The following is a 27,804-nucleotide window of genomic DNA, read 5'->3' as shown; positions in this document are numbered from 1 at the left end:
ATACGTTAGTTTTTTGCTTTGGAGCACATAGAAGTCTGATTCCTCTTCCTATGGTGGCCTGTTACGTAGTTGAAGGTAAATTCGTCTCCCTTTTAGAGCTGGGGGGAGACCTCAACTGAAACTCTGAGAGCGTGCAACTTGTCCAAAAGCGTGTGGCAGTTTATGGTAGAACTGGGAGTCTCGAGTGTTAATGGTGTGGTGTATCCTAAAATTTTTATTTTCAGGTTAGTCTTGGCTCTTTCTGTTGTTCCTGTAATTATTTTTAAACCTTTACCATCTTGATGGCTTTTTTTGGTGCCCAGACTTGAATGCAGTTAATGTAAGTGGAGTCTGGTTGATATTCTAGACCTTATCCTCCACTCTTACACATAAGGACATTTCTTTAGCAATCTTAATTGCCCTACCAGCTAAAACCCATGAGTCTTTTTCATGCTTCTCTTTCCCCACTACATCTAGTCCTCTACTAGCATACATGTATTTTGTTTTTAGTCTAAATTTTAAGCAGCAATCACTGTTAAACCTCATTCAGCTCAACCAAGTCTTAGGTCTGTTTGGATCCTGATTTTTTCGTTCCAAGCTTTGTGACATTCTTCAACTTGATAATTATCATAAGTTTCTGGTGCTTGTTTTTTAAAGAAAATAATGTGTGTGCAGGTACTTCATTCCTTAACAAATATTTTACTTGGTAGCCACTATGTGCCAGCATAATACCAGGACCTGGGAAATCAGTGGTGACTAAGTGACTGCCTTCTTGGAGGTTTTGAGTCTAGTGGGGAAGACACATCAAATATATAATGTGGTGAGTGTTAGGAAAGGACAGCTCTCTGTTAGGTTGGTATCCCTTAATCTTGGAAGTTCAAGGAAAGCCTTGCTTTTTGTGAAGACTCAGAACTTTGAGGAACTGAAGAGCATTGTTTGAAGCTTAGAGGGAAGGGGAGAGTCATAAAAAGTAAGAGCAATTGGGTCGTGGAGGGTGTTAAAAACCATGGTTAAGATACTAAACTTTATTTAGAGTCTAGTAGGAAGAAGCTGTTCAAAGGTTTTAAAGAAAAGAATTATATATCTGCATTTTTAAAAGATGAGTTTCATTTCATCATAGATAATACATCCAAAAAACGAGACTGGGAACAAATACGGTATAAAGTATGGCAGTTTGTAGTGTTCCTTCCATGCTCACCCTGAGGCCTAGAAGTAGTTTTAAGTAGGCAAGTAGGGCTTCTCAAGTGAAGAATTTCATTCATTCTTCCTGACTACAAAATTTATGAACCAAATTGCAAAGAGTGAAAGTATTTGAGTCATAGTTAAATGTTTAAGTAATTTAGGTTAATTCATTCTATTGTGGGTCATTTTTCCTCAGCCATCTAAACTCAGAAACAGTAGTGGTATTTAGGAGATAATTTCTGATCTTATGTATAGTTTTCTCTTAAAAAAAGATTTGAATAACTGGTAGAATTTGCCACAATAAACTAGATTTTTTTCCTTATATATAATCAATTCAAAAAAGACTTTTTCTAAGTAGTGCTGATTTTAACCATCAGTCTTTTTGACGTAATGATATAAACAATGTTAAAGTATCCTGGCTTTATAAAACTCCTTCCTAGGTTTTAAGGTAAAGAAAGCTTGTGTTCATTCGATTCTAAAATGTGGCCAAGTAATAATTTCCTTTAAATGACTTTTTCTCGCCTTCTTGGTAACCTAGCATAAAGTATACATTGAAGAATTTGTTCAGAGTGGAAATCTGTGATAGCAGGTTTTAAAGAGCTACAGACTTAAGGAGCCAAGAGCTGAATTTGAAGTGTCAGATGTTAAACAAATAGAAGGTAGTTTATAACAGAGTTTATTATTTTATTACACTGCCTGAACTCAAGAGACAAAAAAAATTTCAGAGGAAAATATTGCAGAGCATCCCCTTGGCAAGAGTAAGAATTTTCCACTACCACTTGCCCTAAGGGCACTGACATTCCCCATCGGGGAAATATCACTGGATGTGATCATCAGAACAGGCTGCCTACTCCTCATGCACAAAACTGTCTGGAATTCACAGAAGCCTGCAGACAAAGCAAAATTATTTCTTAGTGGAAAAGTATTCATTGAATCTTTGCTTTCATGGATTTTTTACTTCCTTAGACAACCAGCTTCCTAACAGATTTAATCCTAAATTGACTCCTACAAACAAAAAGCACAGAGTCACACAGTAATATAAAGGAAGTCTTTCATTAATTGAGGTTCCTTAGGTAAGACTCCTTTTACTTACTGCCTTTAGTTTTTCCTGTCTAAAATGAGGACTTGAGTTGGGTTGGTCAAGATGATGTGAGGGAGGGTCTGTCTAGCTAGGAGAATACTAGAATTTGGCAGGTTTTTAAAACCAGTTTGGATTTATGCTATTTAGTACCTTTCCACAAAGAGATCGGTTTATAATGGAAACAAATTAAATGTGAAACTTTAAGGTAGTACATTTCCCAAGTGTTGGGGGATTTAGGGTCTTCTTGGCCTAGAGCTGTGGCATACGTGGCACATGAGAAACAGCACATAGTAAAGGCTATTCTAAACAGGCCCTTCACAGGATCTGTGACACCAGGTACTAAGCCTTTTCTTTTTTCTTATATTAATTTTTTAGTGTGCTTGGAGAATTTCTTTAAAATATGAATTCCTGGACCCCAGACTCTTGAAGAGCAGGTCCTGAGATTCTGTAGTTTATAAAAGGCCCCCAGGTCATCTCTTAATTTTAGAATGGCTGTTACAGGATGGAAGAAAAGTGAAGAAGAACTTGAGGTCAGTTTTTTTTTTTTTTTTTTTTTTTTTTGCGGTACGTGGGCCTCTCACTGTTGTGGCCTCTCCCGTTGCGGAGCACAGGCTCCGGACGCGCAGGCTCAGCGGCCGTGGCTCACGGGCCCAGCCGCTCTGCGGCATGTGGGAGCTTCCCGGACGGGGGCACAAACCTGCATCCCCTCCATCGGCAGGCGGACTCTCATCCACTGTGCCACCAGGGAAGCCCTTGAGATCAGTTTTTAAGGACTTCCCAGTCACTTGTTCCACCAGCATTTTAAACTTATTTATTTTTGGCTGCGTTGGGTCTTTGTTGCTGTGCACGGGCTTTCTCTAGTTGTGGTGAGCGGGGGCTACTCTTCGCTGAGGTGCACGGGCTTCTCATTGCGGTGGCTTCTCGTTGCGGAGCACGGGCTCTAGCGCACAGGCATTAGTAGTTGTGGCACGCAGGCTCAGTAGTTGTGGCACACAGGCTTAGTTGCTCTGCGGCATGTGGTATCTTCCCGGACCAGGGCTAGAACCCATGTCCCCTGCATTGGCAGGCGGATTCTTAACCACTGCGCCACCAGGGAAGTCCCTCCATTAGCATTTTACATTTGACTCATTCTTGAATATTTAACCAATAATTAAATGTATATGAATACAATTTTTGTGCAACAAAGAGACAGCCTTCATATATTTAAAACATATAGGGGGAAAAATAGCTGGTTTCTTTGTAGTGCCAGTTTAAATATAATTTTAAATGCTGCATATATAGTATCAATTCCACCTTAAACTAGTAGCTTATATGTTGACTGTGCTACCCAGGAAAGAAATTTAATCTTGGTATTTCTTGCCTCAAAAACACATTTTTCATTCATTTTTAATCCTCTGAGCTTCCACTGAAACAGCAAAGTAAATGGCAAGATAAAACTTTTGGGTCCTCAATTTGAATATTAGATTTGTTGCCCTTAATTAAATTGTGGCCAGGTATATGAGAGTATGAGCTAGGGCTAATATATGAAATTGTTTAAAAAGAAGTAAGAGATTCAACTTTCAGTATAAAATGATGCCTTCTGCTTCCCCCCCTCCCTTTTTTTTTCCTTTTTTGGCTGCACCACTTGGCATGCGGGATCTTAGTTCCCCAACCAGGGATCGAACCCTGTGCCCCCTGCAGTGGAAGTGAGGAGTCCTAGCCACTGGGTCGCCAGGAAATTCCCGGCATTGTGCTTTTAGATTGCTGGTTTATGTTCAGTTGTTACAGTGCAGACATACTTATAGATTGTGGCGACCTCTATACCATGTTAGAAGTTTTCCACTCCTGTAGGATCATGACATAAATTGCTTCAGACCTTAAAGGAACATTTTCAGGTAATTTTTCCATTTAGGGTCATATGCTCATCATTGAACTTGCATTCTTTTCATGTTCAGGGTCATGTGGGGTAAAATTAATTATGACAAACAGAACTAATACAGGAAAATTTTTTTTTTTTTTTTTTTGCTTTTTTTTTTGCGGTACGCGGGCCTCTCACTGCTGTGGCCTCTCCTGTTGCAGAGCACAGGCTCCGGACACGCAGGCTCAGTGGCCGTGGCTCATGGGCCTAGCCGCTCCACGGCACGTGGGATCTTCCCGGACCGGGGCACGAACCCGTGTCCCCTACATCGGCAGGTGGACTCTCCTGCGCCACCAGGGAAGCCCGGAAAAAGTTTTGTTTTTCTTTTTATTTTATTTTATTTTTTGGCCATGCTGTTCAGCTTGCAGGATCTTAGTTCCCCAACCAGGGATCGAACCCGTGCCCTTGGCGGTGAATGTGTAGTCCTAACAACTGGACTCCCAGGGAATTCCCTAAATTGATTTTAAAGTTTTATCTTCATGGGGTATTTTAGGTGTTGAAGGTCACTAAAGTTTAGGGTATGGTTACTTTATTGTAGTATGAGCAGAATTATATTAAAATGAAAGGTTCTAATTTCTTCAGTCTGAATATTGCTGTTTGTTGCATAAGCATTTCCAGCAGGAATTTCACCTTAACTTAATGTATCCCTGCAGTCAAATGCAGGGATGATCTTTGCCTCTTGAGATTATATATTGGCAATCTCTTTCTGTGCCACCTTGTGACCACATTTCCTACTTAGGTTATAGGGTTGTTTCATGAACTAGAGCTCAGAAAGCACACCATACTCTCCCTGAATTTAAAAGCTCTGAGATACAGAAAAATTAGAACTAAACTAAAGGTTTAACAAATGAAATAAATCTACTTCTTGGACAGAATGGCTGTTTTGCCAGTTTATGTATAACCAGTGACAGTTACAGTTCAGTATAGTAGGGTAAGTCTTGAAAATTAAGATTTAACTTAGAAATACCATATGCAGTTGTGGGGGGGGACTGTGCTTATTGTTTTGACTTTTAGCTGTCCTTCCATAAGACTTCTAAAACCACTGTAGTACCTTTCAGAAAGCCAGGGAAAGCTGTTGTATACTTATTTTTTACTCTCCAGTTGCTTTGGTACTGATGCGAACTCATCCAGTAATATTTGAACACCTACAGTACACTGGGCATTGTTCTCAAGGTGCAGGTGAAATATTGGCTTTATCTGTTCCTGGGTCTGTGTTGTGGCATTTACTTCAAATACGTCAAGGAAAGGGGCTAAGACATGGTCTGTTTAAGAGCTGTTAAAGGGACTGTTTGGCCCAGAAAAGAAAACTCAGTTGACTTAAAGATCTTCTAGAGGTTTTGCAAGAGGTTTATTTATTTATCTGATAATTCAGACTTCAAAAGGTACCAAAGGGTACAAGGTGAAAAGTCTCCTGCCACTCATGCCCTGCTCCCTAGTGGTACAAGTCTGTTACACCTTCCCAGAGGTATGTTCTCATACCAGTGGAGCTCCATATACATGATGCTTCACACTTGTGTTTTCCCCACTTAATGTACAGTATGTCTTAGAGGAAGTTTTTACTTTAGTATGAATACAGTTGTCTCTTTTTTCTACTGCTGATTAAAAAAAAACTAACCACATACAGCAAGCATATCTGTAGAATAAATTCTTTGTAGTGGAATTTATGGGATAAAAAGATTGTGCTTTGCATTTTTTTTTTTTTTTTGGCCGCGCCGTGCGGCTTGCGGGGATCCCAGGTCCCCGACCAGGAATCGAACCCACGCCCTCAGCAGTGAAAGCAAAGCGTGGAGTCCCAACCACTGGACCACCAGGGAACTCCTGTGCTTTGCAATTTTGATATGTATTGCCAGTTTGCCCTCCAGAGATTTTGTAAGTTTTTTTCTTCGTACTCAGCAGTGTATATAGGGTCGTCACAAAGTCTGGACGCGTAGTTGAATTAAGAATACTAAATGGGTTACTAACATTACATGGTATGTTTAGTGACATATTCAGTTTATCCTTGTTAGTGCACTAACACTGAGTTTTCATTAATATCTGCTCACGCACTTGCCTCTAAATGATTTGTGCCTCTGGTTTTGTTTTGGTTTGTTTTTTTGCTTATTAAAACTAAACTTGCCACATCTTACAGTCACCCTGTATAAGAAGCCGTTTCTATACATCCTTTCAAACTTGGTGCATTTTTCTCAACTCCTTTGTCAATTTGATAGTTTAAAAGTGGTCTCTCTGTGTAGTTTTATCTTGCCTTTCTTTTATGAGTGATATTAATTGAGCATCTTTTTATAGAGGCATGTTTCCTGTTCATGGTAATTTGGCTTTCTTAGTGGAATAAATCATGGCTTGTACAATTCAGTCCCCTTCACCATGCTGTGTGTGTGTGTAGGTGTGCAAATAATGTGTACTTAGAGCTGTTTGCCCGAGTATCATTATTCTCTTCTTGTGTACTTCAAATCTTGTATCTATCCAGGAAGAGTTTTTATGACCCTGAGAATAAGTTGATTATATTGCTTATTGTAGCAGATTTTTTTTTTTTCCCCTCCCTGCCATGCCATGTGGCCTGCAGGATCTTAGTTCCCCAGGATCAAACCCGTGCCCCCTGCAGTGGGAGCTCGGAGTCCTAACCACTGGACTGCCAGGGAATTCCCTATAGCAGATTTTTATATATTTGTGCTGTATACAGGCTATTTATTTCCTTTAAAAATTGTGTTTGATTTGGAGACAGATTTTTCTTTATGTAACATGATTGCAAAAGTTGCTTATTTTAGCTTTTTTTCTTCCCCAATTAGTTGGTGACAAAGTTCCTGCTGATATAAGATTAACTTCCATCAGATCTACTACTCTAAGAGTTGACCAGTCAATTCTCACAGGTAAATATTATGTATTGGAACGTTGTTGAATTTCTGAAGGCTCCCTCAGATTCCATGCTAATAATTGAGTTGACTTCTTGCCCCACTGTCTCTCTTTTTTTTTTTTTTTTTTTTGCGCTATGCGGGCCTCTCACTGCTGTGGCCTCTCCCATTGCGGAGCACAGGCTCGGGATGCGCAGGCTCAGCGGCCATGGCTCACGGGCCTAGCTGCTCCGCGGCATGTGGGATCTTCCCAGACCGGGGCACGAACCCGTGTCCCCTGCATCGGCAGGCAGACTCTCAACCACTGTGCCACCAGGGAAGCCCCCCCACTGTCTCTTAATCCTCTCCAGGATATTTATTTCTTAATGCTTTATCAGTTAGGCTTTTTGCCAATACATGAGGTAAAGCTATGATTTAAAAACAATTGGCTTTCATCTCATAAGGCCTATTTATCTTTAAATTTTATTAAAAATTAGTTTTGATTTAAACTTAACTTTTAAAAATTTTTTAAAGGGTTACAAATTCCTTCAGTAGCAGAGGTAATATTCTTAAGGTTGAAGTAGTGTTGTTGTCTCTCTGTTTTGTGGAAAGTGCATTAATTACTTAGTGTTCTTTTTCCAAGCAGGATACAGACTCCAGGAATGCTAATCTCACATCTGACATACTTTGCAGTAATCAGATGTACAATTAACAAAAGTTAGCACCCTCTAAAATGGTGAATGTTTACTACCTAAAGTTTGCACACTTAGATTTGGGATTGTTTGGAACATTTTCCCGTTTTTGTTTGATACAGGCACAGTCTAGGGTGGAGGGTTCATATTAACTGGGTGGAAGTAAGGTGGTCAGAAGATTAAACACAATGCTAACCTGAATTAAATAGAGAGTAAATATAAAATTCAAAGATTTATCTGATTATTAGTTTTGAAAAGCAACTCATGTCATAGAAGTAGGGATGTGAGTAACCTGGGCTCTGTTTTTTATTGTTTCTTTATGAATAGCTTATCTACTAAAACTCCCATTAGCAGCAACAACCTGGAAGCTGATTAAGCCATAAAATGGTAGGGAATTGATGGGGTTGAATGTATGAAATTCTCATATTGTGCCTACAAAAATAATTTCCATTTTAAAACTTTCCATAGAGTTTCTTGAATGTTGTTTTTTTGTTTAAAAGTCATACTCTAGTTTTAGGCTAGATTGAAGAACCAGATTCTTTTGTTAAATTTTGAGAGTGAAATTTCCTACCTGGAATTTGACCTAACAACTAGGGCCATATTTCACCCTCATTATATACAGTTAACCCTTGAATAACATGGGTTTGAATTGTGTGGGTTCACTTATCTGCGGATTTTTTTCAATAGTAAATACTACAGTACTTACTATACTAGTTGGTTGAATCCTCAGATGCAGAACCGCAAATATAGAGGAATTGCATATACGGAGGGCCAACCATGAGTTCTGTGCAGATTTATGACTGTGCAGAGGGTTGATGCCCCTACCTCCTGCGGTTTTCAAGGATCAACTGCATTTCATAAGTGATGTTAAGTTGAAACCAGATTCAGACATTGTGAAAGTTCTAAGAAGTAGTCTCTTACTTCTTAGAGACTTCTACTTACTTCTTAGTAGACTTACTTCTTAGTCTCTTGCTGTTTTTCATTTTGGTTTATTGAAATAGAATGGTCTGATTACTGCATGCAGATATTTCTAGAACAATGTTTTCATTTCTCATCTTTGGCATTATTGAACAAAAACAAAAACAGGCTTTCCAGTGGATGATCCTCAGTATTCATATACTGTACCTACAGTTTGTTTATTTTGTTAAAAGTAAATATACTTTCACCTTAAGTATCAGAGTGTATGTGTATATAAATATACAACAAATCTACATTCATAATATTAGAGTATAAAATGATACCTGAAAATGAACTAAATTTGTATAGTTATTCAAGAAAATAAAGGTAATTGACTGGGATTTTACTTCAAAATTAAATTCCTTTATTTTGATTTTTTTTCTTTGAAATTAGTTTCTATTACTGAATTTTACTAGTTTATGTTCTTTTGAATGAATTGGGCCTTTTTTTCTTTTTCCTGAGAGTGGTAGTGGCATGAGCGGTTGAGGGTACCAAGGTTCTAGGTGCACACTGCACAGATCTAAACAAACCTTCTGTATCACAACCTGCTTAGGTGAATCTGTCTCTGTCATCAAGCACACTGATCCCGTCCCTGACCCACGGGCCGTCAATCAAGATAAGAAGAACATGCTCTTTTCTGTGAGTACTTTGTTTGGAAAAGACTTAGCCTATAAAGAGATGTTTTCAAAATGATGTGGATGATAACTGTGTGTAGTTCACAACCTGTGTTTAGAGAGAAAGCAAATGCGGCAAACCATTAATAATTGGTGAGTCTGGATGAAAATGGAATGGATGTTCATTGTACTACTTCAATTTTTCTGTTAAATTTTTTTGAAATAGAAAGTTGGGAAATTTATAGTTTTCGTTTGTTTAGAACTTAAAGTGGTATTTCAAGTAGTGGGCTTTTGTGGGTTAGCATGGGAATCTAACCACCCCATAGTAAGTAAAAAAAGTAGAGCTATAATGAAGCCCTGTTCTTCCAACATTTAGGAATTAAAATGGGTTGGGGGGAACCTTACACTTGATTGTATTGATCTTTGAATACTAGTGCTTAAGTGGAGGTCCTCAAGGACAGCCCATGGTCCTGGTTGCCCTTCTTATTATGGGTGATAAAAGTAGGAGGGGTTGAGTTGTTGGAGCCAGAGGTGGAGAATGCTTAGGGTTGAGAGCTGTATGAAGTATGAAAAGTCAGGAACACAGAGGGGTTAAGCGCTGTCCCAGGCCAAAGCTAGTCTGCAAGCCAGGCTCAGTATTGTGAATAGAGATTCAAGGTGGCCGGTGTAGAGGGCTCTGGGGCAAGTAGGTACCATTCTGATTTCATGGAGAATCAAATCAGAGAGAGATGGACCACACTGCCTGCATGAGGTATTGCTCATCATCAAAGTTAGATGGCTGGTTGCCACTGGAAGGCCCAGTAGAATGTGGTGAGAGAATCTTGTTGCCCTCTTGAAAATCCACACAAGTCTGAGTTTACTAGTCAGTATTTAAATTGGGTGTGGTGTTAGTCTTGTAACCATTTCTCTACTTCTGTCCTAGGGTACAAACATTGCTGCCGGCAAAGCCATGGGAGTGGTGGTGGCAACTGGAGTGAACACTGAAATTGGCAAGATCCGGGATGAAATGGTGGCCACGGAACAGGAGAGAACACCCCTCCAGCAGAAACTAGATGAGTTTGGGGAACAGCTGTCCAAAGTCATCTCCCTTATATGCATTGCGGTCTGGATCATAAACATTGGACACTTCAATGACCCAGTTCATGGAGGCTCCTGGATCAGAGGTGCTATTTACTACTTTAAAATTGCTGTGGCCCTGGCTGTAGCAGCCATTCCTGAAGGTCTGCCTGCTGTCATCACCACCTGTCTGGCTCTTGGAACTCGCAGAATGGCAAAGAAAAATGCCATTGTTCGAAGTCTCCCTTCCGTGGAAACCCTTGGTTGTACTTCTGTTATCTGCTCAGACAAGACTGGTACACTGACAACGAACCAGATGTCAGTCTGCAGGGTAAGTGGGAGTAGTTTCACAATCTTTGCAGGTTATGGTTGTTGATTCATCCTAAGAATATGCCTTCGTGCCATCAAAACCTTTGATTTATTATTTTTTTAATTACTATGTTTTTTTATCAGTGTATAGTTGTTTCACGATATTGTTAGTTTCTACTGTACAGCGAAGTGAAGTAGAGCTCCCTGTGTGATTTATTTTTTTATTTTATTTTTATTGAAGTACTGTTGGTTTACAGTGTTGTGTTAGTTTTGGGTATACAGCAAAGTGATTCATTCATATATATATATATATATATATATATATATATATATATATATTTTTAGATTCTTTCCCCTTAGAGGTTATTAGAAAATACTGAGTATAGTTCCCTGTGCTATACAGTAAGTCCTTGTTGGTTATCTGTTTTATATATAGTAGCAGGTATATGTTAATCCCAAACTCCTAATTTATCCCTCCTCCCCCTTCCCCTCCCCCTCCCCCTCCGGTAACCATAAGTTTGTTTTCTATGTCTGTGGGTCTATTTCTGTTTTGTAAATAAGTTCATTTGTGTCTTTTTTTTTTTAAGATTCCACATACAAGCGATACTATATTTGTCTTTCTCTGACTTACTTCACTTAGTATGATAATCTCTAGGTCCATCCATGTTGCTGCAAGTGGCATTAGTTTTTCCTTTTTTTAAAAATTTTTATTGGAGTATAGTCGATTTACAATGTGTTAGTTTCAGGTGTATAGCAAAGTGAATCAGTTACGCATATACATACACCTGCTTTTTTTTTTAGATTCTTTTCCCATATAGGCCATTACAGAGTATTGAGTAGAGTTCCCTGTGTTAATACAGCAGGTTCTTATTAGTGATCTATTTTATATATAGAAGTGTGTGTATGTCAATCCCAGTCTTCCATGTTATCCCCCCCACTGCTTATCCCCTGGTAACCATAAGTTTGTTTTCTACATCCATAACTCTACTTCTGTTTTGTAAATAAGTTCATTTATACCCTTTTTTTTAGATTCCACATATAACAAGTGGCATTATTTTTATTCTTTTTTATGGCTGAGTAATATTCCATTGTATATCTATATACCACATCTCCTTATCCATTCATCTATCGATGGACAGATACTTAGGTTTCTTCCCATGTCTTCCTCCCTCCCTCCCTGCCTCCCTACCCCTCTTCCTTTCTTTGTTGTGCTGGGCCTCAGCTGCAGCATGCAGGATCTTTTTTTAGTTGCAGCATGCAGACTTCTTTGTATGTGGGCTCTTAGTTGCGGCATGCGAACTCTTAGTTGTGGCATGCGTGCTGGATCCAGCTCCCCAACCAGGGATTGAACCTGGGCCCCCTGCATTGGGAGCGTGGAGTCCTACCCACTGGACCACCTACCCCCTGGACCACCAGGGAAGTCCCTCTATGTCTTTTTTCTTTTCTTTTTTTTTTTTTTTTTTTTTGGCTGCGTTGGGTCTTCATTGCTGCGCATGGGCTTTCTCTAGTTGCGGTGAGCAGGGACTACTCTTTGTTGCAGTGCGCAGGCTTCTTATTGCGGTGGTTTCTCTTGTTGCGGAGCACGGGTTCTAGGTGCACAGGCTTCAGTAGTTGTGGCCCGCAGGCTCAGTAGCTGTGGCACACGGGCTTAGTTGCTCCACGGCATGTGGGATCTTCCCAGACCAGGGCTCAAACCCGTGTCCCCTGCATTGGCAGGCAGATTCTTAACAACTGCGCCACCAGGGAAGTCCCCCTCTGTGTCTTGACTATTGTAAATAGTGCTGCTATGAACACTGGGGTGCATATATCTTTTCATCATTTCTGGATATATGCCCAGGAGTGGGATTGCTGGATCTTAAAACCTTTGATTTATAATTTGATACCTTTTTATGTGCTTTAAGCAAATTGGGTTGTATGTGTAGCTTGAGCCCAAGGGTAATTTCTTATACTCCAGGGGAATTAATCATTTAATTCCCAAAATTATGTCATGAAATAAAGGTTACCTACATGGCTGATATATTTGTACTGGGGAAATAACTGTAAGCAGTTTGTAAATGTGTTAGGTGACTGTGCTTACTTTATTTCCCTGTTCTTCTCTAAGTGTATGTATGTTAACACGAGCTTCAAAGGAAGAGTTCTATAAACCAGCTAGTTACCTGCCTACATAAAATTCTAATTGGTACTTCCTTAACACATTGAATGAGACATGTTTTCTTCTTGAAAAGTAAATAATTGCCTTTAACTTGCTTCATTCTCTGTGTTCATCCTTCCTTTCTTAGGTTGTTTTGACCATCACTTGGGGATAAAATTAAAAACTTTAAACCTTCCCTTAGCAAAATAAGAACTAAAGAAATAATATAATGGTACAGCTGAATGAAGTTCTTTCATGTAATTCAATTTCCCTAGGTTTTGTTGAAACAACTTTGAGGTGGGGTATGAGAGAAATAGATGAGGGAAATTGAGGTACAAACTTCCAGTTACAGAATAAGTGTGTCATGGGTATGAAATGTAGAGTGCAGGGAACACAGTCAATAATAATGTAATATCTTTGTATGGTGACAGATGAGAATTAGACTTATCATGATGATCATTTTGAAATGTATAGAAGTATCGCATCACTATCCCATGCACCAGGAAGTTTTAGGTCAATTACACTTCAAAAACAAACATAGGAAAAGAGATCAAATTTGTGATTATCAGAGGCGGAGGTGTGGGTGGGAGGGGGAGGAATTGGATGAAGGTGATCAAAAGGTACAAAGTTATAGGATAAATAAGTCTTAGGGAATGTAATGGTACAACATGATAAATATAATTAGCACTGCTGTACGTTATATATGAAAGTTGTCAAGAGAGTAAATCTTAAGAGTTCTCATCACAAGGAGAAAACTTTTTTATTTTGTATATATTAGATGATGTTCATTAAACTTATTATGATAATCATTTCATGATGATCATAAGTCAGATCATTGTGCTGTATACCTTAAGCTTATACAGTGCTGTATGTCACTTATATCTCAGTAAAACTGGAAGGATAAATTAAATATAAAATTGACACACGCACACAAAAAAACTACTACTACTATGTACAAGTCAAAGTAATTTTCCAAAAGGTACACAGCTCATACAAATATTGAGTGGACACATGTCAAAGATTCTATTTGGCTCATTAATTCAATGAGGGAGAATCAGTAAGATGGTAAAACTGGTTACAGGATCATGTGAGGAAGTGTGCTCAATATTAGAATAGAATTGATGTGTGTTAGATTACAAAAACTGGTTAATATCCTATAGGGCAGTAAAACTAAGGTTATCTTTTATACAGGAGAAAAAGCCACAACTTCATAAAACATGAGCCCTTAATAATAGCACAGTGAAAGAATGTTAAATTTTTCCAAAACACTAAATCTTTGAGTGTGCTTGTTAAGTAATGCTTCTGAATGGCATTGAAAGGACATGCCATCCTCCCCTTGGCCTTATCTCCAGGTTTTAGTTAATGTTTTTTTAGCACTGGAAATTGTTCGTTTTAATACAGTTGAACCCTCTGAATCTTTTTCTTGCCAAATTTATAGTCATGGTATTTTTTTGATACATCCACCCTCAACTTTTTGTGTTGTCCAAAACCCAGATTTAGAGTGAATGGACAGGTGTTTAAAACACACTGGGGTGTTCTCTCAAGTGGTAACCTTCTAGCTTGTCTTGAGTTTCTTGAGTAGATGCAGGGTGTAACTGAGCTACCTAAGTTCTCTTTCCTTGGAATCAAAAAAGGTTGGACGAATCTGCTAAAAGCTAGTTGTCCGCTAAAAGCTGATTGATTGGGGGAGAGAAAGGGAATTTCATTTTATCTGTTTGGTTTCCCCCAGGAAATTGTTTAAACTTAGACTGTAAGCTTTAATTCCTCAGAATAGTCCTTATATCCATGAAGGTAAAGCAGTGTGTGAAATTGTAATCTTTAAAAAATGGTAAGATTGTGGCAGCTTCAGACTTCAAACTAAGACTAAAACACAATCCATGATAAAAATGTTTTTGTTCTTACATTTTCCCTTAAATGATTTGATTTAAAATGTTCTATTAAAGAAATAGCTTGGCTCTTTGTTCTGTTCTACATTTGGCGACAGAAAGCTGATGCTAATCAGTATTCTACAGGAGGTTTCTTGCAGTGGATTGCATAACTGCCCTTGACTTCGGGATACTTTCATCATGCAGTTTCTAAATGGTTTACTGGCTTGCAGTCTAAAATGCCCATGTGCATTCAGATTTAGTTGGTGTGTGTGAGAATTCTGAATGTCTTAGAATATTTTGAACTCTGGTATAGACCCAAAGAGTTTCACTTTTATAAACAGTGTCATTAAAGAAATGGCATGGTGTATAGTAATAATAATGCCAACTTGCTTTGGTAAGGCTTAGTGCAGTTAATTTTTCACATGTGACTTTATTTGAATTGTATGGTAATCCTGCTCAAGAGGTTAGAAAACTTAGGCTCTGAGAAGTTGTGACATGTCCGAGGGTCGCACAACTTTTAATAGAAAGGTAAAGTTGAATTTTCTGATGGGAAACATTGGTAAACCTGGTTCTCTCTCTTCCACTTAATAATTGTGTAACTGTGAGCACATCTTTTAACCTCTCTAGTCCTTTGTTTCCTCTTCTGTAAATGTCAGACATCTTTGGAAAGAGCTTTGTGCCAAGCTTCCTTTTTTAGATGTTGTATCTGTTAGAAGTTGTAGGGATTGGTGATCTTGCTGCATGTGACCTTGGACATGAATCTTTTCCTCATTTGACAAACCAGTTATATGTGTTTGAACTAACACCTTTTATCAGGAGTCATCACAGTTTTACTTGTATATTTTAATTTTTTAAAAAATCGTTTTGTCTTACTTATAGCTTTAGTTCAGTTCCAAGGTTGATTTAGTTCTGAGTGTACTTTTGAAATGAAGCTTTTGGAATTTAAAAGTATGTGCTATAATTGACGTATATACACTATCAAATGTAAAATGGATGGCTAGTGGGAAGCTGCTGCATAGCACAAGGAGATCAACTCCTTGCTTTGTGACGACCTAGAGGGATGAGATAAGGGAGGGTGGGAAGGAGGCTCAAGAGGGAGGGGATATGGGGGGATATATGTGTGCATATAGCCAATTCACTTTGTTGTACAGAAACTGACACAACATTGTAAAGCATTTATACTCCAATAAAGATGTGGGGAAAAAAAGTATGTGCTATATAATAAGCAAATCTTATGAGGCAAAAGAAGTTATTTTAAAATAAAAATGAGCAGATTTTCTTACTGAATATGAGTCAGAATGCTCTGAAAAGATGTTTTTAAAGCATTACATGGCCCTTTTTTACTTTAGTTTAACATTTTAAAAATTCCTTATTGTAGAATGGTTTGATCATTCCAAACTGGACTTCTGAATTATAATTGGAAAACAAACCAAGAAAAAAAAGCCATCTTTAAGAAACTAGCTTATGTCACTTTATTATTCTGTAAAATTAAGAATTCTTTCCTAAGCCTGCTTCCATCTGTATTGTCTTGGTAGCATCAGTTCATTCAGCTCTGCGGGCTCCTTACTATATACACGTAGTTGTGCAGCTTCATAGAAAATGAGCTATTGCCACAATAAAAATAAGTAGGAAGAAGTAGAGAAGCAGTTTGTCTTATTTTACTTGGGGAGTTTTTATGCAACTCTGAAACGTGAGTTTATTCTTCCTAGGCTTTTACTGTTAGCTCTAAGGCAGGAATACCTGTGTCACTTCCTCAGCCAGCCATTTGAAATGTGGAATTCTGAGCATTCTAAAGAGTACTGCTGAGTCTTGGAATTGACTGACCCAGAGTCCTCATAACTCAGATTTCACGTGGGTTCTCTTCTGTGTCTGGTGCTGTTGCTGCTTATTATTTATTCAGCTCCTCAGTGATGCTGTTTCTCAGACTGTTAGGTGGATGGGGGAGGCAGTCTTAATAGTGTCCAGCAGGAATAAGGGACAATATTCCTCATGCTGAGCTTCAATTAATCACTTTCATTAACATTTATACTTAAGTGAGAAAGGCCTTTTGTCTTAGCAAATGTTACATGTTTTTTCTAGCATATTTTTTATACCTTTTCAACACTTAGGCTTTTTTTTTCTGTAGATGTTCATTCTGGACAAAGTTGACAGTGATACTTGTTCCCTTAATGAGTTTACCATAACTGGATCAACATATGCACCTATCGGAGAAATGTGAGTAATCCCTCCTTGTCTTTTAAAGGCTCCACTCTGGTAGTTTGGTGCTTGTATAGACTTGCAGTGTCTCTAAAATGTTCAGACAGTTTTCCTAATGTGGCTCATGTTTATCAGAGTAGTTCATTTTCTTTAAAAACAAAATTGATAATACATACTTTGGAAATTGAAATTGACATTACAGGTTGTATAAGCCAGTGACCCTTTTTCATCTTTTGAAGCCTAAATTTTCAAGTGGGGTTTCTGGTTTGCTTTGCTTTGGTTTTGGTTTTGGTTTTGATTTGATTTTTTTGGTCACCCTGCACGGCTTGCGGGATCTTAGTTCCCTGACCAGGAATTGGACCCAGGGCCCTGGCAGTGAGAGCACCGAGTCCTAACCACTGGACCACCAGGGAATTCCTGTTTGTTTTTCATTGATACCAGTGGTGGAGGAATTTCATTAACTAAGAATTCCTGGTCTTTACTGATTGACTGCTGATACCAGAGACATATTCTGTCTCCAGCATCAGATTTCTTTTGAATGCTTGCCAGTCTGTTGTCCACAAAATTCTATTTATTAGTAAATAATTAAATAAAAATCAACAGAGATGACCACAGTGTGTTCTAAGAGTTACTTTTTCTTTTGACAGACATAAAGATGATAAACCAGTGAATTGTCATCAGTATGATGGTCTTGTGGAATTGGCAACAATTTGCGCTCTCTGTAATGACTCTGCTTTGGATTACAATGAGGTAAGCCTCCTCACAAATGAGAAACTAGACCTGGCTGTTCCTAGTTCAAGGGTGCGGTGGGTGGAATGAAAATCCAGCCTTCCTTCCTCCCTTTTTGAAAGTATGGGTTCCTGGTTTTATTTTCCCTTTCCATTAAGAGCCTATCTCTATCAGAGCCAGCATGACCTACCCAAAGGAAGCTGGAAGCCTTTCATATATTCTCTGTGACTGAGCATTGCAGTTACTTAACTAGGAATTGTAGCGTACATGATGTTCTCTTCTGTGTATAGCTTAGTTACTATAAATGATTAAAACCAGGATACTTTTTCCTGAAAGTATAGGGTATTGATCTTGCTTTTTAAGATGGGTAACATTATGTCCTAGAGGACAGGCTGAGGCTTAGAAGGTTGTTTTGATGATGATGATGATGATGATGATATAATATAAAATTTAACCAACAGAAAACCTTTTTTTCCTCCCTTTTTAATTTTAAACAGTGAGATAAATTCTTTGGTTTCTAAAGGCAAGCCAGTCCCCAACGGAAACAGAATGTAAACTCTGTAGAATGATAAATAATGACAAGGAATTACAAATACTGTTTGAAAGCTCCCTATGTTTGAATTAATACTGTGAATATTGGCTTCTTATGGTTAAGGGAAATGAAAGATCTAATTATTAGAAAAAGATAAAATGCACACCTATGCTTTGAGTTTATTTTTAATTATCTGGATCATATGCTCCAGAATAGGATAAAAATGGCCCAAAGAATAATGGTACAATGGGCAAGAGATTATCCACCTATGGAAAAAGTCTTTATTAAAGAAAATTTACTACTTTTCCCTTTTTGTAATTTGTATGCTTTTAACTATTACAGGCGAAGGGTGTGTATGAAAAAGTTGGAGAAGCTACAGAGACTGCTCTCACTTGCCTGGTAGAGAAGATGAATGTATTTGATACTGAATTGAAGGGTCTTTCTAAAATAGAACGAGCAAATGCCTGCAACTCGGTCAGTATTTGAGCTTAGTGTTTTATTCATGCTGCCCATCACTCAGACCATATATTCTTAGTCTGCTCACTCTCTTACTCTCTTAGATAACTTAGTGTATACCTTATTTCCTCAAACTTGCAATATCTCCTTCCCCATACTCACTATAAGGTAAAATGGTCTGGCCATTTGACCACGAAAATAAAAGTAATCAATGGATAATTTCCACATGCAGCCTCTGTGCCCATAAGGTCTGCTGTCTCCCCCAGTGCTGTGAAATGGACTCTTCTTGCTCCCAGCAAAACCCAGCTGCTCCTTGTCTAGTGAGCCCCAACATCTTTCCTGCTTATCAATCTCCCATCTCTACTGGATCTTCATTAGAGAAATAATAGTATGTTTTTTATCTAAAAACTTTCTTTTGCCTTAAGCACCCTGCTTCTTTTCCTTCACAGTGAAATTTCTCAAAAGAGCTATTTTTATGTATTGTTTCATTCTTCCCATTTTCTTGAATCCACTCCAGTCAAGCTTTTGCCTTCTTCTAGTCTATCAAAACCTCTTGTCCAAGTTGCCCATGACCTTGTGCTAAATGGTCCAATTGTTTATACATGTGTACTACTAACACATTGAAAGTACACGAAGCAGGGACTTCCCTGGTGGCGCAGTGGTTAAGAATCCTCCTGCCAGTTCAGGGGACATGGGTTTGAGCCCTGGCCCAGGAAGATCCCACATGCTGTGGAGCAACTAAGCCCATGCACAACTACTGAAGCCCGTGTGCCTGAAGCCCGTGTGCCTAAAGCCCTTGCTCCGCAACTAGAGAAGCCACCACAGTGAGAAACCCATGCACCACAATGAAGAGCTCGCCACAACTAGAGAAAGCCCACGCACAGCAACAAAGACGCAACACAGTCAAAGATAAATTTAAAAAGTACACGAAGAGGGCTTCCCTTGTGGCGCAGTCGTTGGGAGTCTGCCTGCCGATGCAGGGGACACGGGTTTGTGCCCCGGTTTGGGAAGATCCTATGTGCCGCGGAGCAGCTGGGCCCGTGGACTGTGGCCGCTGAGCCTGTGCGTCCAGAGCCTGTGCTCCGCAACGGGAGAGGCCGCAGCAGTGAGAGGCCTGCGTACTGCAAAAAAAAAAAAAAAGTACACGAAGCAAAAGTTGACAGAAATAAAAGGGAAAGTAGATGAACTCACAGTGAGTTGGAGATTTTAACACATCTATCTCAAAAATTGACAGAACAAGCAGTTGAAAAATCAGGATGTGGAAAGACACTGTAAATATACTCAATCCAACACTTATTTCTATTGTGCTACTTTTTTTTTAAATTTATTTTTATTTATTTATCTATCTATTTTTAGCTGTGTTGGGTCTTCGTTGCTGCACGTGGGGGCTGTTCTTTGTTGTGGTGCGCGGGCTTCTCATTGAGGTGGCTTCACTTGTTGCAGAGCATGGGCTCTAGGCATGCGGGCTCAGTAGTTGTGGCGCATGGGCTTAGTTGCTCCACAGCATGTGGGATCTTCCCAGACCAGGGCTCGAACCCGTGTCCCCTGCTTTAGCAAGTGGATTCTTAACCACTGTGCCCCCAGGGAAGGTCCCTATCGTGCTACTTCTAATATGCTTTTCAAATGCATAAGGAACATTCACCAGAATAGACCATATTACTGGTCCATGAAGCAAGACTCAACAAATTACAAAGGATTGAAATACAGCTGGTTGCTGACCGTGAAAGAATTAAACTAGAAATTGATAACAAAAAGATAAATAAGCTTCCATCTGAAGAAAGTAGAAAACCAGCAAATTAAATACAAGTAGAAGGGAAATAGCAAAGACAAGATCAGAAAGCTATTCTGAACAATTTTGATGGCGTAGAAGAAATCAACAAGTCCTTTCAGTAACACAGCTTTCTAAGCTGACACAGAAAAATGGAATAATCCTGTGTCTGTTACATTAATTGAATCTGTAATTAAAATCTACCCCACAAAAATTCCTCAGGCCCGGTTCTGTATAATGCTAAAGAAATGCCAGTTTGGGGGAGCTCCCTGGCAGTCCAGTGGTTAGGACTTGGTGCTTTCACTGCAAGCTGTTCAGCATGGCCACAAAAAAACAAAAAAGTGCAGAAAATGAAACCCTTATCACCTCATTTGATGAGGCCAGCATAACCCTGATACCAAAACCTGACATGGATGCGACAAGAAAAGGAAGTTACAAGCTAGTATTCTTCTTAATATATCAATAGAAGTAGAGATTCTCAGCACAACATTAGCAGATTGAGTCTAGTAATATATCGGAACTTTGACGTGTTATATTTGAGCAGAATAACCACAACTACAAGGCTAGCTTGACATTCAAAGCTCAGTGAGGTGGCCGTGTTGCAGGGTGCAGGCGTGTCTGCCCTAGACACTAGACAAATCTGTGGCTCCTCAGCTGCCTTCCCCCTGCCTGTCGGAGCCCCAGAGCCTGGGTTTCTTGGGCTGAACAAAGTGGCAGGCAGGATGGACCAGCCTGTTGAGGACACCCAGGTGCTGGAGGCTGACCAGATGGCCAGTGTCTGTCAGCCTCTGTTGCAGGTGGTTTTACTCAGGTCCAGCTGTACCAAGTGTTCGAGGACACAGAATCCACTGACAGTTTACTGCAGGACAGATCCAGCCTTTGTCCTAGACAGAGTGGTGAATGGTTGCTTAGATGAGAAGCAGCGTAAGCAGTGTGCAAACAAGATGTTATAACACACCAAGGTCAGAGTAACAGGCAGCGGTACGTACAAGTGGAACAAGAGGAAGAGAAGAAGCATAGTGCCAAGAAGCGAGCTAAGGAAGCTCAGAAATGGGAACTGCAGAAGCCGGAGAAGACGGGTTGAAGGGACTGTGATGCCGAGCAGGAGCAGAAGGTACCTAAGAAGGAAGCAGGTCAGGCCCCAGAGTCTCCGTCTGGGCCCACCCCCACAAGCCACCACCCTGGAAACACACCTGCCCCTCTGCACCAGGGACAACATCATCTTCGTGCAGTGCAGGGTGGTGTAGCCAGGAGATCCTACGGTGGGTCCTCCAGACCTATTCCCAGTACCTGCTGCCTCCCAGCCTTGGCGCTTAGATTTCTTTGGAATTGGGTTCTGCCACACATAATCTCTTAGTACCTGTCATCTCCAAATGGCTGCCAGTTAGTGCTTGAGGCTCCTCTTTGTAGCACGTCTTTGATTTGTAGTCAGGGTTTCCTGGTAGATAGAATAAGGAGAAATGGAAAGTTAAAAATATAGCCTTTCCTAGTTATACAAAAGCAAGACTCATTTCTACTAAATGGTCAGCTGTCACTACGTTTCCTTTCTTTCATCCTTCCCTGGATATCCAGGGCAGATTAGGAGGCAGTGTGTTTTGGGGGAGTAGGGTGGCACCACACAGCACAGGCAGCCTAAGGTGGGCGACAGTGTGAGGCAGAACTGGACTTCTGCTCTGGCACTCCGTTTCCTTTACATTGTTTTGCCTCCTTTATACTATCCCGAGAAATCAAAACTCGCACCGGCATGGAGGATGTCTCAGCTGAAGTATAGTCGCCCTATTTGTGCTTCACAACTAACAGTCTCACTGCCATGAGGATCTTGGGCAGCTCCTATGGCATCCTGCCCCGATTTACATGGTTTTCATGAAACAGACATCCAGGCCCTTTGTTTCTGTTATAGGGAATTCACCCCAATTGTCATTAAGTAGGGGGCCAATCCTTGCAAAGCCACATTGTCTGACAGCTCTATTATTAGTTGGTGTGACTAAACCCTCGAGAAGCAACCCGAAGATTCAGCTTCACAGAGACTGAGGTTTAGAATTATATGATTCTAGACCTGTAACTGCTCAACGAAGGGAAACAAGTAGCAGCATGGAACTTAAAAAAGTGGTACGTTAATTGTAATGACCACTGCAAATAAGGGCAGGAGTGTCTGTTCTGTAAGAGTCTGCGGTCTAAGTATTTTCTTGCTCTGTGTCCTCCTTTGCCTCATTTTTTGCCACAGCAGCTGAGTGAAGGGATCAGAAATGACTGTCATGGTGCTCACTCACTGAAAATTCCCAGAAATGAACTTTTGCCTGCTCCTCCCGCCCCCGAAAGCAAGAACCTTTTATAGTACAGAGGTGAATAGAGCAGGACCAGCTTTTTAAGGCCTAGCGGCCCATTTGGATAGGACTGTTGATCTTCACAGCCCTGATACTGGAAGCAATGGCTTTGTTCTTCTCTCCCCCTAGGATGTGTCTGGCGCCGAGGTCCACACCTCACTCAGAATCACTACCCATTCTTTCAGTCTTCCTAGAGTCATTGGTACAAATGCTTAATGGAAACTAAATACATAAGTAATGTATCAGTCAAATAATGTAGAATTCATAGTGATTGTCTTTTTGTTGCTTGGGGCAACTCTTGCTGAGAGGATGGCTTCAGCCCACTTGTAATTGCCTACATTGGATGCTGAGGTTCTTTGGGATTTCTACAGTTATTATTAAATACTTGTCTGAATTAGGGAGAAATCAATGTAATTCACCACATAATTGAGTAAAGGCAAAAAACCGTAAGATCATTTAAATAGATGCAGAAAAGGCATCTGATGAAATTTAATCTCAGTTCATGATAAAAACTCAACAAACTTATCTTCAAGTTGATGGTGTATTTACACAAAATTAACATATCTAATGGCAAAAGAAGAATTTCTACTTTCAACATTTCTATTCAGTGTTGTACTGGCAGTCCTAGTTCATGCAGTAAGGCAAGAAAAATCAAAGATATAAAAATTGGGAAGGATAAAGTATGTTTATTTTGTAGGTAACATGATTGTATACATAGTCCAAATCTGAATCTGAAGGTTAATTCTCAGTCTTCGTTTTACCTGAGCTGTCAGTTTATCCTGTCAGTCTCTCCCTCCTTGAAAGTCCTTCACTTCACTCGTTCTCCTCCCTCCCCCACCCCCTGTCCCCTGCCATCTCCTTGGCTGCATCTTCCACATCCCACCAGAGGTGAAGAGGTTCCAGGGCCCAGTCCTCGACCTTTTCTGTTTGCAGTTACTCCCTTGAACTCCTCTCACCTCATGACTTCAAATACTGTCCATGTGCTGACATCTAATATAGTACCCACTAGCTATCTAAAGCTATTTAGAATATTTAAGTGGTGTTCCTTGCCCCCGCTTCAGCTAATACTTAACTACCAGAGCTCGAAACCCTCCACTGTCTTCCTGTTTCATCTGTTACAAAAGCCAGATGCCTTACATTGACTTTTAAGATCCTACAACCTGCTTCTGCCACTCCTGCCATTAACCTCTCACTTCTTTTTTGCAAACTCTGTTCCAGCCATGTTGGCCTGGAGGCTCCTTGAACGTGCCAGGTCACGTCAGCCTGCACGTCTGTTCTCTCTGCCACACTCACATCTTTCACATTTTTACTCAAATACTGCCTTCTCAATACTTTATGTAAAAGCGCAGTCATACATAATTTTCTCTCTTCCCTGCTTATTTTTAAATATTCTTCTCCGTAGCACTTATAATCTACTTTCACATTCTAGTGTGTCTTTCCCAAACTAGAGGGTAAGTTTTATGAGGGTGAGAACTTGGTTTGTCTGTTGCTGTATCCCTATTGCCTTTCACATAATAGGTACTTAGTGAGTGTTTGTTTAACAAATCAGAAATGTGCAGAAATTGCCATCCAATAATACTCCATATGTTCTCTTTATAGGTCATTAAACAGTTGATGAAAAAAGAATTTACTCTAGAGTTTTCACGCGATAGAAAATCGATGTCGGTTTACTGTACACCAAACAAACCAAGCCGGACATCGATGAGCAAAATGTTTGTGAAGGCAAGTACAACTGATTGCAGTTGAGATGTTCTTACCAGGATTGGAATCCTGGGTGAGCTAATAAATAAAATTGTTGATATAAATCTGTAACATTTCCAGGGTGCCCCCGAAGGTGTCATTGACAGGTGTACCCACATTCGAGTTGGAAGTACTAAAGTCCCCATGACTCCTGGAGTCAAACAGAAGATCATGTCTGTCATTCGGGAATGGGGCAGCGGCAGCGACACACTGCGATGCCTGGCTCTGGCCACTCACGACAACCCACTGAGAAGAGAAGAAATGAACCTGGAGGACTCTGCCAACTTTATTAAATATGAGGTTAGCTAATGAAAAGCTTCCTTGCCCACATCCTGCACATTCATTGTGTTCAGACAGCACTCCTTCAATAAAAGGTCAAACGAGTCTTGCTTTTGCCGAGAAAAGGGTGCGGTTATTTGTTTTTCTTCAGGCCAAATGTATTTATTACCTTTATAATTTAGATTGCTGCTTCAAACATACACAGTTAACAACTTAATACAGGCCTGTTACTTTCAAAGTAGAATCATCAAGGCTAAAAACCTATTTTGCAGCTCTCATGTAAATTTAAGATATTTTAAAAATTGAGGCTATTTTTAAAACACTCAGTTAGTTACTAAAGGTCAAATTGTCCAAGTGGAGAGATTCCGTCTACTTTTCTGCTTATGGAATACTTTCATATCAAGTATGTGACTTCCTGAAGCCTTGAACAGGGAACAGATTTGGGTAGTATGGGCAACTAATTGGCCACTATCAAAATGTTTTTATTCCTCGGTATTTTTTTTCCCTCATTTCAGAGTATTATTATGAAAGCTAAAGAATTTGGTAACAAGAATGTAGTGATTTTTAATTGTTTCTGACTTATTGGAATTAATACTGTTCTTCATTGGATTTATATCAATGGTGTGAATTCTATCATAAGAAAATGCAGAAACCTTTGCTGTCCACACTGGGGGGAAAACCAGAATTTCCTGTTTTGACATAAGGTGATTCTTTAACTCTAGACCAATCTGACTTTTGTTGGCTGTGTGGGCATGCTGGACCCTCCAAGAATTGAAGTGGCCTCCTCTGTGAAGCTGTGTCGGCAGGCAGGCATCCGGGTCATCATGATCACCGGTGACAACAAGGGCACCGCTGTGGCCATCTGCCGGCGCATTGGCATCTTCAGGCAGGACGAGGATGTGACGTCAAAGGCCTTCACGGGTCGGGAGTTTGATGAGCTCAGTCCTTCAGCCCAAAGAGAAGCCTGCTTGAATGCCCGCTGTTTTGCTCGAGTTGAACCTTCCCACAAGTCTAAAATTGTAGAGTTTCTTCAGTCTTTTGATGAGATTACAGCCATGGTGAGTGTCTTTATACATGTACAGGTAACAGACTGCACAGACACAGCAGATTCTGATTCTGACCATTAAATTTTTAGTAATAGCTCCCATATTTGGAACTTCTTTATTTTTGTCATGATCTGGGGCTGTTTATCAAGGATTCTGTTGACCAGTAGTTGGCATGCTGTATGTTGCATGCATGGAAGATTCTGGAGAAGTTTAAGACCTGGAAGTCTGAATCAGTCACAGGGGAAATATTTGGTGATATCTTTTTTAATCTTTGTTGTGGTTAAAATACACATGTTTGTATCTCACGTTTCTAAAAGCTGATTCAGGACATAATCCACACTCTGTCACCCAGTTTTGGATAGCCTTACCTGAGATGAGATGTACTGGTGATGTGTTCTCTTAAGAGCTACCTGTTGATGAAGCATTTCCCATATTCTCCCTCGCATCTGATTTTTTCACTGAGACATGTTAACATTGTGTCATATTTGCTTTCTGCTGCTTATCTGTGAAACTTCACACTCTTAAAAACAACTTAATTTTGTTGATTGAAACCAGTTATTATAGTTGTCTTCCTCCCTTCCTCTTTCCTCCCCCTTCCCTTCTCTCTCCCAGAGGAAAGCACCATTCTGAATTCAGTACTGGGTGTTTACTATAGAAAACATACATGGGAATGATAGTTTTGTATCTGTAGACAATATTTAAGTGTTTTTGCCCTTTTTTGGTCTTTATATATATTATATATTATAGTTTACATATTTTTGAAGTCTGCCTTTATTCTACTTGAGATTTATCCATGTGGATACAAGTATTTTGTCTTGACTGCCATATTGTGTTTTGTTTGGTAAAAAAATAATACAGATAATTTGAAGTCCCCTTTGTCCCACTTCCCTCTGAAGTGTCACCTATTATAGCTCGTTTGGCAATTTTACATTTCCCAGGTGAAATGTGTTTTATGACACCAACTTACAAAAACGAAAACTTTTCCAGAGAATTCTGTTGTCCAGAGGCCCAACAGCTCCATTCATTCCCTGGCTTTAGGATGGCTGAGCGTTTGTTGGCAGCGTGTTAGGTGGCAGGTGTAAACCAGTGGTGGGTTTCTAACCCTTTCAGACTGGAGACGGTGTGAATGATGCTCCTGCTCTGAAGAAATCTGAAATCGGCATTGCCATGGGCTCTGGCACCGCGGTGGCTAAAACCGCCTCTGAGATGGTCCTGGCTGATGACAACTTCTCCACCATCGTGGCTGCCGTGGAGGAGGGACGGGCGATATACAACAACATGAAGCAGTTTATCCGCTACCTCATCTCGTCCAATGTCGGGGAAGTTGTTTGGTGGGTCCCTATGACCAGCTCACATATATTCCTTGGCTTGTGATGACCAGTTTTCCAGATTTGCTCTTCATGTGGCAGTAGCTTTGCTCTTAGTGCAGCGGGAGAGAGGGAGGGCCGGGCAAGACGAAGGAGGCCCTTGTGAAGGTAGAGGTACTTCCTCTGGTCCTCAGGAGGGCTGTCTACGGCTGCTCCAGTGTGCAAAGGATACACTTTCACATAGAAATGAATTTAAATTAACTATATAAGGTAACATGAAATTCTTGGTCTTGTAAAAGTTAACTTAATTTGAAATCGGATATAATAAATGTTTTATGATTGCCCAGGGAAAAAGTTAAAACAATCATTGCTGTCCACTGATTTTTATGGAGGAAGGTGGGGTGGTGATGTTATTTTAAATAGTGGCCAAAAATAATTTGGGGTCTTTTTCTTCTTTTCTTGGATGGAAACAGTATTTTCCTAACAGCAGCCCTTGGATTTCCTGAGGCTTTAATTCCTGTCCAGCTGCTCTGGGTCAATCTGGTGACAGATGGCCTGCCTGCCACTGCACTGGGGTTCAATCCTCCTGATCTGGACATTATGAACAGACCACCCCGGAACCCAAAGGAACCACTGATCAGTGGGTGGCTCTTTTTCCGTTACCTGGCTATTGGCTGTGAGTACAGTTTTTTATATTATTGATTTTTAAACGAATGTTTGAGTCCAAATTTTGTAAATGCATCCCTTAAAACCCCTTTTTTTTCTGTTTCCATATTAGGGGAGCAAAATATGGAGACTGCCCTTTTGCAGTTTAATGAGCTGTGTATACCCAGTTT

The 27,804-nt window shown here is 40.0% G+C and overlaps 1 protein-coding gene across 1 annotated transcript in view; it reads left to right on the top strand.

Moving 5' to 3' along the window:
• Window positions 1-27,804, top strand: part of ATP2A2 (ATPase sarcoplasmic/endoplasmic reticulum Ca2+ transporting 2) — a 61,065-nt gene that overhangs the window by 25,775 nt on the left and 7,486 nt on the right. Inside the window, exons 6-16 of the mRNA XM_060310303.1 lie at window positions 6,923-7,003; window positions 9,167-9,252; window positions 10,150-10,614; window positions 16,717-16,805; window positions 17,435-17,537; window positions 18,391-18,522; window positions 24,196-24,318; window positions 24,418-24,636; window positions 25,338-25,673; window positions 26,772-26,992; window positions 27,442-27,644. Of these exons, the coding sequence (XP_060166286.1) occupies window positions 6,923-7,003; window positions 9,167-9,252; window positions 10,150-10,614; window positions 16,717-16,805; window positions 17,435-17,537; window positions 18,391-18,522; window positions 24,196-24,318; window positions 24,418-24,636; window positions 25,338-25,673; window positions 26,772-26,992; window positions 27,442-27,644 (2,058 nt within the window). The remainder of the gene's footprint in view (window positions 1-6,922; window positions 7,004-9,166; window positions 9,253-10,149; window positions 10,615-16,716; window positions 16,806-17,434; window positions 17,538-18,390; window positions 18,523-24,195; window positions 24,319-24,417; window positions 24,637-25,337; window positions 25,674-26,771; window positions 26,993-27,441; window positions 27,645-27,804) is intronic.

The sequence above is a fragment of the Globicephala melas genome, chromosome 13, assembly GCF_963455315.2.
Source record: "Globicephala melas chromosome 13, mGloMel1.2, whole genome shotgun sequence".
Lineage (NCBI taxonomy): Eukaryota > Metazoa > Chordata > Mammalia > Artiodactyla > Delphinidae > Globicephala > Globicephala melas.
The sequence above is the reverse complement of the archived record's forward strand: the minus strand, read 5'-3'. Positions and strand labels throughout refer to the sequence as shown.